General features: G+C 40.4%; 1 protein-coding gene across 3 annotated transcripts in view; it reads right to left on the bottom strand.

Moving 5' to 3' along the window:
* Positions 1–13185, bottom strand: part of LOC111868272 (lutropin-choriogonadotropic hormone receptor) — a 155044-nt gene that overhangs the window by 48431 nt on the left and 93428 nt on the right. For 2 of the 3 annotated variants that reach the window (XM_033752991.1, XM_033752992.1), the window contains 2 exons: positions 4134–4208; positions 3714–3791 (listed from right to left, as the gene is read on the bottom strand). In XM_033752991.1, the coding sequence (XP_033608882.1) occupies positions 3714–3791; positions 4134–4208 (153 nt within the window). Of the gene's footprint in view, positions 1–3713; positions 3792–4133; positions 4209–9642; positions 9718–13185 lie in introns of all 3 variants that reach the window. The other variant, XM_023858770.2, reaches the window with a different exon arrangement.

The raw sequence follows: 13185 nt of genomic DNA, 5'->3' as shown, positions 1-13185 counted from the left end.
AAGCCATCTTAAATTTTGTGGACATAAGTCAAATTCAAAACTCGGGCATGGTATAGCCGATTTTCACACAAGAATACAAACATACATACGTCATTTTTCTCTCGTAACCCTGAACATAACACCCCTTCTCCTTATTTCTGAGTCATTGGTTCGATTTTTTACGTGACACCAACCATTTTGGGGTGTTTTACTTTTCTCATTCTATCCATAATATCTCAGTATTGATCATTGGGAGGGGGGGTGCATTTCTTGTCGCCCCAGGCACTCACTTCCAGTATTGGGTCCATTGTGAGCCCATGTTTTAACTAGGGCCCTTAGAAAACGCCCTGTCCTCAATGCTGGAACCAGAAGCTTTTCCACTGAGGCTGTACCATGCACAGCTGAAGCACTTCATCCTACGTCAGCCAGAACTGTACGAAATAAAGCGATAACTGAGAGACTGCCTGGAAATGTGCTACAGCTGCCCCTTGCCTGTCTGTTGCACCAATGTTTCTATTAGAAGCTGCATAATGCACGCACAGTTAAATTAACAAAGCACGAGAGCAAATGCGGGAGGATGTGACGTTTGAATTCAGCCCATTGCAGAAAGGTGTGCATCGTTATTGACCAGTGTAAAATTAATATTCCTTGCAGATATGTAACTGCAGAAATTACGCGCAATACAGCATTTCTCTAGTTTTCATAGCTGTTTCATATGCAACTAGCGCAGTGGCCAAGTACGAGTATCTATGCAGCATATAGGCGCTGTGCTGCTGTAATGTTCAAGCTGAGTGCTCCTGTGCTAGACACAGCTTGTGCCCTACAGTACAGTCTACCCATCGTAAGGTCAGGGGTAACAAGTATTGACAGACGCGTACTAGGAATTGCAAAAGCCGCGAGACATCTGCGTACCGTGCAGTCTGTCCCGCTCCTCAAGGTAGGTTCAGTGTTATTACAAGGAATGTGGTTAGGTGGCAGTGCTTCCGACTTCTGGTCGGGAGGTATCCGGTTTGACTCTTGGCCGCGACACTGAATATCCTCGCAGAGTTTTTTGTGGGTTTCTTCAGTCTGTTCAGATGAATGCAGGGATTGTACGTATATGACCGCTTCTTTACAAATTAAAAATCCTATTTATTATCCATTAATAATCCTACATACGTTAAATGAACCGTAAATTATCAAAATATTTCACATTAATTATATATCATATCAGCTCTAAAGTGGATAATATATGAGAAAAGATAGTGGGAAATGTCCCGGTAAGAGACGCTGTCAAGCCAGTCTAAAACGAAAGAAGGGATCAGTGCTGAGGGTAATAGAGAATTAATAATCCCCATCAGAATAGAGTAGGATTTATCTCTACTTGCCTGTACTCACAATTATATGCATGTTATAGACAAGAAAAATCCTTCGTAGAGCGAGATAAAATTTGGGGATTAATGAGAATGTAGTTGAGAGGTAGTAGAAAGCATTGATAGAGTGACTGAATGGGAGGAACACCTGGATTTGCCGTGCTCAATAAATGGTAGAAATGAAAGGCACATATAATATTTTTATCGGAAAACTCTTAATGGTTCCAAACCATTTTACACACCTCAGTCCAGTGAGAAGTCGATATTATGGAAAGAGTGATTCAAATGTGAGCTGGATTCAGCTGGCACAGAATATGGGACAATGGTGGAGTTTTATGAACACGACTGAAGAAACTGGAGTTACTTTAAATTAGTATAACATGCTTTCACCACATGAATATGTCAGCTCTCCAAATGAGATCCTGTGCCACCGTTATGCCTGTCGGTTGGAACATGTTTCCAGTGTTATGTACTAGAGAGCACTAGCATCTTACAGCAGGGGCCCATAATTTTGGTATGAATTCTTAAGACGCTTACAGAAAAAGAAAAAAACGGAACATCTAGGAAATAATTGGGGATGCTATATAGTTTTATTTCTTGTCTTACCTTATAATTATAAGCATCATTAACATTAACAACAACAACAACAACAACAAAAGCTCATGTTAAATATATCAAAAACTCAAAAACTCTGTTTTCCACATATCAGGCACCAGTAGGTTCCCTGCTTTGTGAGGATGAATTATTTAAAATAAATTAATAGTATTGTTTTTCTCTGCCTTTATACTTACTTATTTTTGTTGTCACAGACGACACAAAACCCTCTCAATTCTGGAGTGAACACAATCCGTATGCGCCCACTTCCTGCACATGATACGCTGTATCTAGTCTTACACTTCTTTCACGTTAAAGAATGGTCCCTAGCAACACAAGCATTCTGCATCCCGCGTAACAGGCACAACAAGTTGGTTTGGGCGGACAGGTCCTAACCTGTATTGTGTCTACTTCTCACAAATAACACCAAAATGTCTTATGAAAACACGGACTCGCAGACAGCAAGGTAATCGCATAAGCCGCCTTTTTTTTTAATAAGGAAAGTGTCCTAAAAATTAAAACCAAGGCATTGCATGGAATCTTATGGAATAAAAATATATGTGACATATAAAAGTAATATGTTCTGGGATACAGAGCCGTGTATTTCGGTGAAATTCAGCCGATGGTTTGGAACAACATATCCCCTCCATCTTCAGGGCTAAGTGTAAGCCACGCAATAAACCAGCGTAAAGCAGGCAGCGTGCAGAACTTCGTTTGCCGCCTGCTACATGCAGGTCCATGTTTCTCCGAAACATCGGTTAACATTTACTGTCACACGCGCCGATATCCTGCAACACAGAACTCTCCATGGCTACCACTGTGAGAACCTCAGATCCAACAAGAGGCATATTTCACAGCACAGTCCAAAGTACGTATTCTACTGCATGGAAGTGATGCGTGGCCACTCAATGAAAATTTGAGGCGGAAAATAAGCGATTACTTAAGACGTTTCCAGGTGAGACGAGAGAATAGGACGATAAAAGGGTATGGGAAGGAATTGGCCGGTCACGGTAGCCGAGAGGTCTAAGGCGTGCAATGTCTTCGCTCTCTCGGAAGCCGGGATCGTGGGTTCGAATCCCACTCAGGGCATGGATGTTTGTGGCGTTTTTCTGTGTTTGTGTACAGGTAGAGGCCTTGCGACGAGCTGATCACTCGCCCAAGGAGTCCTACCGTATGTGTAAGATCTAGAAAAACCGAAGTGAAACGGAGAGTTTCATGGAGGTAGGCCTAGGCCCAAATTGGGGCTGTAGCGCCACAGAAAAAAAATGGGAAGGAATTGGTGTTACTTCATCAGTGATAAGAAACCCGAAATTTGGAGCACTGGAATTTTATAGCAATTTTGAAAGAGTGGGGAAGCAATGCCGAAGCAAAGCTGCAGTCGTCTCCATAAGAAAGACACTCAGGAAGGCGACATACATATGCGTGGAAAACACATTACTCGTATTCAGTCCTCTAAGGGGGGTCGAAACTTAGAAGCTGGAAACTGAAGAAGTCGACCCCAAGATAGGATACCGGCAAAGAAAAGGTGTCTATTTAATGACGCTTCTCCAGCTTCAGATTACATGAACGTACAAAATCAAATAATATGACGATTCTATGAAGAAGTGGAACCATGGATCGTGGCCAATTTTGAATGCTATATGAACATTCTCCTAGAGGGACTGGGTAACACTACGAAAATATTTCAGTACCTGAAATCCGGGTCAAGAAATTGAATACTCTATTTTTCAGACAGGAAACAGGAATGCAACGATATTCAGCAATTGTAAAAACAGGAATCGAACTTACAGACTTCTAAGACTCGGCAGATGCAGCTGGAACACAGCTTCCGGAATCTTTCGAAGTAAGGGGGCGTGATTTATATACCTGAAACAGAAAATTTTCAGCAAATGAATGCACTGGTACAGCTAGATATTCTTGTACGACGAATAATCCGAATATGTGGAGCTAAGCTTCCATACTGGTCATGACACTCATGTTAAATCCAGGACAATGTATACATCAACCTTGCCGTAGAAGCAGACCTCTTTCTCTTTTTGTGAACTACCTTACATATTAGTGTTCTGCCGTGGAACTGCAGACACAAGTTGTTAGTGCCCATTTGCGCCAATGTCTGCTTGTAATGGTATGCAAAGTCCCATGTTTCGGAGTGAAACAGTGTAGCAATGTGGGTGCGTTTCCGCCCCTCTCTTTCTCTGAGCTACTTACACTGTACGAAGTTCCGTCAGGTTCTGAAAAGCACGTGACTCGATGCTGCGGAGCTGGCGTACATTATTCAGAACTCTGAAACAGAACGACGCTGTATCAATTACAACGTATATTGCGTCAGAATGAACTGGTTATAATAGTTTGCAATATGCTCCCGAAAAGACAGAGAAGCACCATGAAACTTCTGGGATGTGATGCTGTTTAGCCAGAGGCATATTGACCAACATTTCAGGGGATCGTTCTGCCTCTGGAACCTCGGTTAGCATCTGCCAGATTGGACAACGTCTCGTCTTCATAGTCATCACCGTAAGAACATCGACTTAAGCTCACTGCATTATTGTGTGGGGATGGATGAAAGAACTGGTTTACAATGTGAAGGTGGCAACGCGAGATGCTTTGCTGAGTCGCATTCTGGACGCCGCTGACCACATATGAAACAGCCAGCTGAAACTGCTACGTGCTACCCGCGCAGTTCACAACCGAGCGGCAGCCTGTGTTGCGGCCGGCGGTGGCATTTTCGAAAATCAGCTTTAAGCACCAATCAATTCAAATTAAAGGTAATTTCACGAAATTAACGTTACAGTCATACTTTAAATGTATCATGTATTAAGCTGGTTTATTATTTTGTTCCGTTTATTGTCAGTAATTGTTACCTTCTATTCTGAGTTTAAAACGGTCATAACTCCGTAACCGTCCAAAATCGGACACATGTTTATATGAACTTTTTTGATCACAAAGACCTAGGAAATCACCTCCTGCAATTATGTCCTAAAGTCGTGAAACACCCTGTATAAACACGGTTACGAAACGCCTGCTTTCTAAAACTCGTCTCCCTGAGCCATTAATACGTATATCTTCCAAATTTCGAACCCATACACAACACTAGGACGAATCATGTTTTTATACGTGACCTACTTGCAAGAGAATCTGAAATCGGACGTCATGTTCCTGCACCATATCTGTAGACCCGGGCTCGAATGTCTACCAGGAGACATGCTATCTTGACTAAGAGTTTTCGTGTTTATCCTCAATTCCTCCTGCCAACACTGAGATAGTACCTCAAGTTATTCCACGACTCCTTTGTTTCATATTCTACATTTCGAGGCAATGCTGTCCAAGCTTTAGAGGGTATCATAGAAAATAAATTAAACTGAATAAAAAACATGCTTGAACCAAATTACAACAATAATATTTGAACTTCACTGTGTTAAGAACTTAATCACAAATGTAAGTTTAACAGGTAATTTTTCTAAACTCTATTAGATGTCTCTTGGAAGGTTTCACCTCAGAATATATACCACTAAAAATTTTGACAAAACCTGGCATTGAAAGTCTACACTAAAATTTTGTGGACTGATTTAAATTGCTCTGTCGTTAACTTAGATTCTTACTTCTCTTAAAATTCTTACAGAAATTTGTCTTTTTATCATGACGACCCATTGTAAGTAATGCGTACGTATATCATAAAATAATCCCACATCTCTTGAAAGTCTGAAAACCTCTTGTAGAGTAAAATATTTGCATATTTATGCCCACTCTGCAGTAAAAGAGCAGGTGGAAAATGACGCATCCCACAATTCAGCGTTCAATGACTTCATTACAGTACTTGGAATAAATGAGCAGACCAGTGAATTGCGAGCCTAATAATGTATTTGGGATGCCTGACGTATTTGCTCCAGCAAAGGAAAACTTTCATTCCACTATTTTCCCCTTCTTTAAACAAATGCATCGGTCCATGAACCAGTTGGAAAAGTAGACAGAGACAGGGAAAATGAGTTGTTTCTGTTTCTGTATCTGTATCTGTGTTTTCAAATGGGACATTTGGAAATACGTAGTACCTCACGTTGCTTGCAGAACTGGGAGACTCAGTCCTAAGCCAAGTAATTCTCTGGTGTCACGTTCTGTTTGTTTCTGCTTGTTTCAGTCGTCCTCCTGTCGTCCCATCCCTCGCCCGGCCTTTCTCTGAAACACTGTAACTTCGGCCTTCAATCAACAACGCTTCCTCTAATCCTCTATAGTGGCAATTTGCCTCATGGTAACCGAGTATGAACCGCTAAAACACTGTCCAGTACTGAGTGATTATGTTACAAAGAAGCCAATTAAATCGTATTTTCTCAGGTAACAAAGCATCTGTATACAGACTCTTTATTTAGTTACTAGCTAAGTAATACTGCGTAATAGAGTCTCTCTTCATAAGCCCATATTTAATAAGCTCGTCAAAGGTAACCCAAATCTATGGAAGCTGAAAATTCGTTCCCGTGCCCATGAAAGCCGGGAACTGAACTATCCTGGGCGAGACAAATGAGGTCTATAATATCATACCCCATTTGTAAACACAATAGCATCCCCCCCTTCCCCTGTATCTCTGAAATTCCCTCTGTTCTTCAGGTTTTCCGAAGAACACCTTTCTCGTCCCTCCCATGCGTGCTGCATAATCGTATTCCACCCATTTCCTCATCCATGGCCCATTTATTTACACTAAATTGTTATTAATCTATAATAAATTCTCGTTGTTTCATGCAGCCCTTCCATGAGAATGGCAAATACTGTCTTCATATCCCCTTACTATAACTACACATGACAAGGTCTTCACTTGATTACGTACGATATAACTTACACAGTGACATAGAGCAACGTTTAATAACCAAATTAAATTCTACGTTTACCACATGTAGATTTCATGTAACTGTAAATTAAATGAAAGAGTTATATTTTTCATTAATTTCGCTTTTAATTTTTTTTTTGTGAATGTAACACATTACGAAACCTCCCATAAAACCGGCGCTTGAATGAAAACACTCGGAGGCTTGCATGAAGTTCCCGTAACTTAACTGTGCCGCAGAGCAAACAATTCGCTCAGAGAGAGAAGGGAAGTAAAGCCCCGCTTGTTTGTGCTGTGTGAGCTTCCTTTTCGAGTACAAGCTCTTCAGTGCACGTTTTCCAAAGGAATATATGCTTCAACCTGAGGCGTTTGGTGTCTACATATATGGGAACTTTTATACTTGACCGATACAGCGTTACAAATTTCCATAAACTATCGACTCTGACTAGAGTTGGGGCCGAGGGGTGGATGGAGACTGGAGAGGGAGTGATTTGTCTCCGCTCTAAATCACTCTAGTCATTAATCTTCCTGGATAATTCAATACGACAAAGAGGCCAGGTGGTTTTACACACGGCTTTAGAAATTCCAATTCGATAATCAGGCTTACAGCTAACCTATTTGTAACTGACTGAATAACACTAAACATATTACACATACACTCTGTTGAAATATTGTTCCAAGGTACCAAAGCATCATGCAGATAGAGTAAGCGACAAGCAGGAGAATATCACTGAGATAACACAAGAAAACAAATAATGCAATATGCGAGTAATATAAAATCTATAATATAGAATAATTAATTACTACGTAAACGAAATGATAATGATCGAATGAAGGAAGCCGAATACGACAAAAACAAAACAAAAAATACGAACTCCGTGGTTTTAGTCCGCAAGCGAACTATACCGACAGAGCGACCGCCGCTTGTCGGCGAAGTTAGTGCTAACTTTAGCTGAGAGAGGGTGTCGCGTGATCAGCTCAACAAATCCCCACAGCCGTTAATTTCGGTTTTCTAGACCGAAGCCGCTATTTCCTTGAAATAGCTCCTCAATTATCGCCACGAGGCCCAAGTGGACCCCGTTCCAGACCCACTACTTCTCAGACATTCTATAAATACACACAAGGAAGGCAGGCGAGCATTCTACTAGTGAACCTCTGAGCCACCCTGCTTCTTGTCGGCTGGTCATCAAACATCTTCTCATGAACTAAACAAATTCTTTGAAAGCAGTTTTATTACTATCCAGAAGGAAGAGGGGAGAGATGCCGACAACTGAAGAGATGGAGGGACCAGTTCAACTAACCCTGGAGTCGGAACGGGCCAAAAAGCTTACTCCTTGTATATGAAGACGATGACACAACAATGGACAAGAAGACCAAACAGATGCTGACAAGAGGGGGTTGAAACTGGTACGGATAAAAATTACCTAATCGACTGCGCAAAGGAAAGCAACTACGAAATCTTTGATATAGGACTAGAGAAATTCCACGCTGCCAGGTCGTACAGAAGTCGAGAACCTGTCAAATTTTCCACAAACCGCGAAAACTCAATTCTGTGATACAGTCCTCTAAGTTTAGTATTAATGTCTAATTTGCTAATATTTCATTGCTAACAGAGATCGGTAGCTTCTGCTGCAAAGTAACAGAGTCTCAGCTGCTTCTTACACCAAATTCTCATGGGCCTCACAACACTGAAAATTTTGCTGTCTTCAGTGGTAAGTCGTGATCTTGTGTTTGGAACAGATCCAGTTCCTAACTTAGGACAAGATACAGAACATCCGGGATGATCCTGGGGTAACATTCAACATATTCAGGACGACCCTGGGTGAACTTCTTGACCCAGTTCCACGTACACATCACATATGTGGCTCAAAAGGCAGAGTCACGTGACGCTACATCGCATGCGAATAGCCCCCGTGCAACTGCCTCTCCCGCCTTTTTTTTTTTTTTTTTGGTGAAATGAATGGCGGTTGATCAGATTTTTCTCTGGATTTCTTTCTCTTTCACCTGCTGATCATTGATTTGCCTATTGTAACTGCCCCGAGTGATTATGATGATGGAGAACTATTTGGAATGAAGACTGGCAAGGGAAACCGAAGTACTCCGAGAAAACCTACCCCAGCCCCACTTTGTCCACCACAAATCCCACTTGCTCAGACACGGGATTGAACCCGGGTCGCATTATACTGATAACCACCCGTGAGGTGTGTGATAGGTCTCACCACACTGCGCATTATCACATCCTGTATTCGATAAACTGGGGACTTTATCTGTGATTTGTCACTAAGCAGTTCCATGGTAGATAAATCAGATTTAAAGTTCACAACGCAAGGACGAAAATTCAGTACCTGTTGATCTATTTATAGTAAATCTTACGGCGATGTCCATCACTAAGACTTCATATCGTGGAATAGTAAGATGGTCAATTGAATGGATAGGAAAGGAAGTGTAAGTTAGTGGTAGATGTCCGAGTTGAGGTGCTACCCAAGCATTTATCTGAAGGAGCTGATGAAAACCACAGAAAATTATTCCAAATACAAGACAAATGAATACCGCCTAAGTTGCAGCCTTTTCAGGATTCCGTAGAAATAATTTAGGCATAGATTACAGGTTTAATGTGCCTGCCAGTGTTTTTCGCATCTCGCACGAGCGACGCACCAAATCATAGCAAATTCTCTGCGACAACAATCCTTTCTATAGTATGTAAGATTTGAGGCTTTCACGGCGGTGACTATGAAGAAAGCAGTCTTCTGGGATTTGGTACCGTGTATCCCTAGTTTGTTCGATGAGTTGTAAAGTACAAGTATTATGGGTCCGAAGCGCGAAGACCGCGTTCTTTAAGTATTCCCACAACTGTGTGTGAACGGTAGGTGGTCTTAGGCTAGCGAACATTATGAGAACTCCACTTACATTTCCCTCAGAGTGTCTCTGTAAGGTTGCAAGGCTCCTTCTCTCAGCACATGCATTCCGGCCTGCACCACAGTTCTGCAACATCAACGACAAACGAAAACTTCAAGTCACTGCGTACTTCGCAATTTGTCTTCTTGTACAGTGCAATCGTCTCAGAGCTTCCATAACATCGTTCGGCCGCTCAGGCGGGAGAGGCAGGTATTCCTCTCGTCAACTTGGACCGTAATGGTAATGGACTTGACGAAATATGAACGTATATGCATTACAGCAGCCCTGTCCAACGCGGCGTCTCGGGCGCCATGGCGCCCGTGATATATTTTTCTGGCGCCCTCCTTAACCACATATAATTGAGCCGATTTTTAATATTAATTCAAATTGTAAGACAAGAGACATTTTTGAACGTCTGAGTACTGTTAAATATTTTCGAAAAATTTTATTATTATTATTGTTTATTATTATTATAATTATAATTATTATTATTATTATTATTATTATTAGTAGTAGTAGTAGTAGTAGTAGTAGAAGTACTAGTAGTAGTAGCAGCGTGTGGTGGCGCCCGCACCTCCATAGGCATCAGTGAATTGTGCCCGAGTACATAAGAACGTTGGACAGCGCTGCATTACAGTTTCTCTTCAACATCGCCCTTAAAAATCTTTTAACAGGTACCATGAAACCAGTTTGTGTGTCGGTCGGATACCGTCGTCTTATTGTCTGAAATTTCAAGAGCGTTATGGGAATTCGCGCTGACGTTTTCAGAAACCGGTCTCCGGTGCACAAGAAGTCTCAGGGATCTTCGAGGAGAATGGTGAAGCCTGGTACCTGTGTCATCTAATTTACGAGTATCTTCTGTAAGTACTCTGCTTTTTCATTCAATTCTTTCTTCAATGAACAACGATCCTGTACTTTCCAAATTATTTACAATTGTACGGACTTGACTAGATTTCATATTGGGAACCGTTAACATACTTAAATTTGAGAGGGGATGTTCTAATTATTTTTCTTAGAAAACCGCCTCTCTCACAGGAATCGTGTTATACATGGTACTCGTTACTCAAATACGAGTATGTAACTCACACGTGGCATTTCAACACAGGTATCATGATTGATTGATTGAATGTTTCACGGAATTGAAATCTGTGTAGCAGGAGTATGAGCATATTGCCTGTCTCTCCCGCCTGAGTGGCCAAAGTATTTTCGGGCAGCTGTCAAAAATAAATCTTATTCCTTTTCATATAAATTACAGGAAAATAAAAAAAATGTGACCTGTACCCTTGTCGTACAGAGACTTGTAAGAGATTTCCAGGAAAACCTGTACAATTTGAAAGTTCGATACGTAGGTCGCTTGGACGGGTAAACACAGGATTGAGTTCTGTTCCTGGAATAGGACGCATCGAGTGTGTAACGCATTTAAGATCACATTGAACATTCGAATGGAATGATAAAACAGTTACTGGCCCCAATCTTAGACTCTCACAGACGCAGCAGGACCAACTGCTTTCAGGTCTGGAATATTTTGGACGGTTAGGAGCAAGATGAAAGGGCGTTTCATCGCAAACTCTCGAATTCCGAGAGCCCATAACGTATTGCCCTGACAACAGCATCTTCTAATGCACGTTTCTGGAACCAGTGACATGAGTAGTAATGAAAATTTCACGATGAGAAAATTTTAGTACTTTAACACGATTTCTCAACAAGGAAATTAATTAAAATATGTCAATCATCTCTAGCACTGGTGCAAGTTGCACCTCAGGTTTTCACATGAAGTTGTGAAAGCCTCACTCCACTGTCTATAGTCAGACTTATGACTTAAACATGTTTTATATAGGACAGTACTTGGGCCCACGAGGAAGGAAGCAACAGAGGAGGTTACATTGAGAGGAAAATCAGAGTTTGTATGTCTCCAAATATTATTAGGAGGTTCCATTCAAAGATAAGTCAACGAGTGAGAGGTTTAGCATGTTTGGAAGTGGTGAAATTTTTCTACTTGACTTTGGTCTCAAACATACAGGGAGGACACCACTAAGGAGACCAATGCGTATATAGTATTATAATAAGATGGAAGTTATGGAAGTGCACTAAATGAATTTGGCTGAGGATAGGATCCAGTGAGGGGATATTTTGAGTAAGGTCAGAAGCCTGCTGATTCCACAAGAATATTCTGCTCCACAGAATAATGTAGAATATCTTTCAGAATGCTGTATTTAGAAAGAAATACTTTCAATAGGATAAATTCACATAGCTAATGCAATAACAACTTGAAGGTAAACTTCTCCATATGTTAAATTAAGCACTCAAATAGGAAGACGAAGCGGAGGAGTAGTGACACTTGCCCCTAGTTAAGCGCCATCATTTTAATCGGTTATTCTTAATTTATATAAGAAGAGATTGGAATATCAGCAGGAGAAATGGTTAAGATAAGCAGTCAATGTTGCTCTTAAATGAGTATAGAGAAGTACATACAGTAAATGTAACAATCTTCTACATATTCCCCTTAATATCAAGTGTCCGCGAATAGAAGGAAACATTGAAATCTGTCCAACAACTTACATAGTTAGGCAAAAATTTACTTGTTTATCCTGGAATCCCTAAGGAACTGCATCATCTATCTAGAATGTAGGGACGCTGTGCTCCTTCTAAAATTATTATTAATGGGAGAAGCTCAGTTTACGACAATTACAGCTTTATAAATCTTAAAATTCTTCATCAGTACACCAAATACAAAACTGAAAGTGTAATTAAACTTTGTTTCGATTTGCACGAAAGTGCAGAACGAAGCAATTAAGTGCTGAAAGATATAACTTCACTTATATAATACATATAGTGCTCATAAATGCTATAAATAATAATAGTAATAATATTAATAATAGTAATAATAATAATTCAATTCAGTTCGTGTTTATTTGCCTACAAACTTAACAGCACAGAGGCCAGTAACAAAGTTGGTAGGAGTACATAGAAATACAGATATAACTAAAAGACAAAATACAAATAAGACAGTCTATATAATGTCATTAAATTAATAATAATTCCAAGAAAACTTAAAGCTGGCATTAACAGGTGAGAAGATAAAATAAGTACGTTTGGAATGGTTATTCCATTATGAAGTGAGAAAGGACAATACACATACACACACACGCACACACACACACACACATAGAAGTTAATAGTAATAATAATCCAATTAATTCTTATTTATTCGTGTGGCAGCTCAACATCCTAATTCAATTCAATTCAATTCAATTCATGTTTATTTACGTACAACTTAACAGCACAGAGGCCTATTGAAAGGTTAGCATAAGTATATAGAATTACATAAAAATAATTAAAAAANACGAAGGCTAACATTTTCCAAAAGAGAAGCGCAGGATTTAAGACCATGAAAGACCTGAACAAGAAAAAGTGCATCAAGGTGATGTCTCCGTTTATGTAAAGATTGCAGGCTTAATTTCTCTAAAGCATCAGTATAATTATATGAAATATGAAGGGAAAAACGATAAAAACAGACGGACGCAAACTTCTGCTGGATGCGCTCAAGCTTATTGG

Source organism: Cryptotermes secundus, unplaced genomic scaffold (assembly GCF_002891405.2).
Source record: "Cryptotermes secundus unplaced genomic scaffold, Csec_1.0 scaffold721, whole genome shotgun sequence".
NCBI classification, from domain to species: domain Eukaryota; kingdom Metazoa; phylum Arthropoda; class Insecta; order Blattodea; family Kalotermitidae; genus Cryptotermes; species Cryptotermes secundus.
Note: the sequence above shows the minus strand (reverse complement) of the source record. Positions and strands in the feature narration are given on the sequence as shown.